At 40.2% G+C, this 2,562-nt stretch overlaps 1 protein-coding gene across 1 annotated transcript in view; it reads left to right on the forward strand.

The window, feature by feature from the left end:
• Window positions 1–707, forward strand: part of SARC_10651 (hypothetical protein) — a gene marked incomplete at both ends in the record, with an annotated part of 4,159 nt that extends 3,452 nt beyond the window's left edge. The window contains 2 exons of the mRNA XM_014295297.1: window positions 384–500; window positions 699–707. Coding sequence (XP_014150772.1) covers window positions 384–500; window positions 699–707 — 126 coding nt within the window. The remainder of the gene's footprint in view (window positions 1–383; window positions 501–698) is intronic.
• Between the last annotated feature and the right edge of the window lie 1,855 nt (window positions 708–2,562).

Here is a 2,562-nt window from a genome sequence, read left to right on the forward strand (position 1 = left end):
TGTGTGTGTGTGTGTATGTCTGCGTCTGTGTCTGTGTCTGTGTATGTGTCTGTGTCTGTGTCTGTGTCTGTGTCTGTGTCTGTGTCTGTGTCTGTGTCGGTGTCTGTGTCTGTGTCTGTGTCTGTGTCTGTGTGTGTGTGTGTGTTGGTCGCTTGTTCAGTATATGTGCAGACATTGGCAATATTTTTTTATAATTCTCAGCATTTCGTTTATGTGCTGACCTGTACTTTCGTGGATGCTAATGTGCACGTGTGTCCGTGTGCGTGTGTGTGTATTCTTTGGCGCTATCCAATTGGCTTGAAAGCCTTAAAAATGGATTTTATAGGCAAAGTTACACCTTGCCATAAAATGTCATACATAAACCATCACACTCTCCCCCACAGTCTCCCATTGCCTATCATTGCCTTTGGCTTAACACATCTTCATCATCCCACTGTGCATGTCAGTTTGTTAAGAACTTGGTGCGGCGAGGACTCAAAGACACTCTCATTTCGGACCAGGTAAGGCGCGAGCTAATTGACTGTCGCAAATATGTCGCAAATCGCTACTTCCCAAGTTTGGCTTATTTGTGTGTATGTGTTTTCACACTCATTTCAGACCAGGTAAGGCGCAGGCTATTTTTATATCGTAAATATGTCTCAACCCCTGTTCTTAAGTGTGGCACCTGTGTGTGTATGCGTTTTCACTATTCATTTCAGACCAGGTAAGGCGCGGACTATTTGAGTGTCGCAATTATGTCGTAAATCACGGCTTGGAAACGTGTGCCTTGCCTGAAAGTGTATGTGTGTACACAATAAGCAACGGGAAACATCAATATATTTTTTGGGTGCAATGGAGTCTCATTTGTATTTGTCTTGCGCAGTGAGTGCATTGGCCGTGACTGATAGGTGGCATAGGTCCATTCTGTGCTTCTAGGTGAAGCTATGGGGTTATAGCACGCGATCGTATGACCTACACTGTATCATGTGAACATCCCTATAGTAAATATATTCGGTCCACGCTGCTTCTCGAGTGTGATGGTTGGTTTACATTCCCGTGTACCCTTAAGAGTCCTTGGGGTGTTGCAGGGCTATTTGTATTCTGTGAGGGCCTTGAGTGGGGTGTATTTTATGTTATTCATAGGACGTTGGTGACATGCACTCCCAACACCTCAATAGTAACTATGCTGTGGCAAAAAGTACCCATGTATTTGTTCAGGGATAGAGACGAGTACATCTGAGCAACTCTCTATCCTGTACATACTTTGTACTCTCTTGTGGAAGGATGTTACCTCTACGGCTGACTCAAAAGGAAAGTTGTCCCTCGAGTGGTCTTGTGAACCAGTCGACGGAGGCTCAAGAGGGCGCTCGTATATCTCCGCGCTTTGGGGTTTAGGTTTTTATATGCTGTCACCACGTTTTAGGGTTTAGGGTTTTATATACATCTCTACGTATTAGGGTTTAGGGTTTTATATACATCTCTACGTATTAGGGTTTAGGGTTTTATATGCTGTCACCACGCTTTAGGGTTTAGGGTTCTATATACTATCTCCACAGGGTTTAGGGTTTTATATACTATCTCCGGGCTTTAGAGTTTAGGGTTTCATATGCCGTCACCACGTTATAGTAGTTTAGGGTTTTATATACTATCTCCACGTATTAGGGTTTAGGATTTTATATGCTGTCACCTACGCTTTAGGGTTTAGGGTTCTATATACTATCTCCACGTTTTAGGGTTTAGGGTTTTATATACTATCTCCGGGCTTTAGGGTTTAGGGTTCTATATACTATCTCCACGTATTAGGGTTTAGGGTTTTATATACTATCTCCACGTATTAGGGTTTAGGGTTTTATATGCTATCATCACGTTTTAGGGTTTAGGGTTTTATATGCTATCACCACGTTTTAGAGTTTAGGGTTTTATATACTATTTCCACAATACTCGTTGCAGGTAACATGTGACTTTGAAGATCGCGACGATTTATTGCAACTCCTCCGGACGCATTTGAAAGAGAATTTACTGCAAGTGAATGACCAGTGGTACCACCAAACACTTGGCATTTCTCAGGGCTCCATCCTCTCTAGCCTACTCTGCAGGTATTAATAGTGCATGCGAGAATACGCCTATAGCACTATACATATATATATATATATATATATATATATTAATATATGTATCTATGTTTGTGTGCAGTTGTGTGGTTGTGTGTGTGTGTGTGTGTGTAGTTATATATATGTATATATGTATATATTTATATATATGCATTATAAGCATACTCGTCACTTCTGGTTTGCACTGACCATGCATGTATCAGTGTGCGTGTTGGTGCATGAGTACTTGTCACACTTACAGACAGAGTCGTATAAAATTTATTAAAAAAATTATGTGACTGTTGACAACGTTTTTCTTTTCTTTTTCCGCCTATATATGTATATGTATACATGAGTGTACTTGTTTAAGCTAAAATATATATGTGAGTATATATGAGTGTCGCGAATATATATGTTTGTGAGTGTTTTTGTGTTAAGCTAAAACATTTATGTGAGTATATATGGGTATATATATGTATATATATATATATAT

This window comes from Sphaeroforma arctica, assembly GCF_001186125.1.
Source record: "Sphaeroforma arctica JP610 unplaced genomic scaffold supercont1.1337, whole genome shotgun sequence".
NCBI lineage: Eukaryota > Ichthyosporea > Ichthyophonida > Sphaeroforma > Sphaeroforma arctica.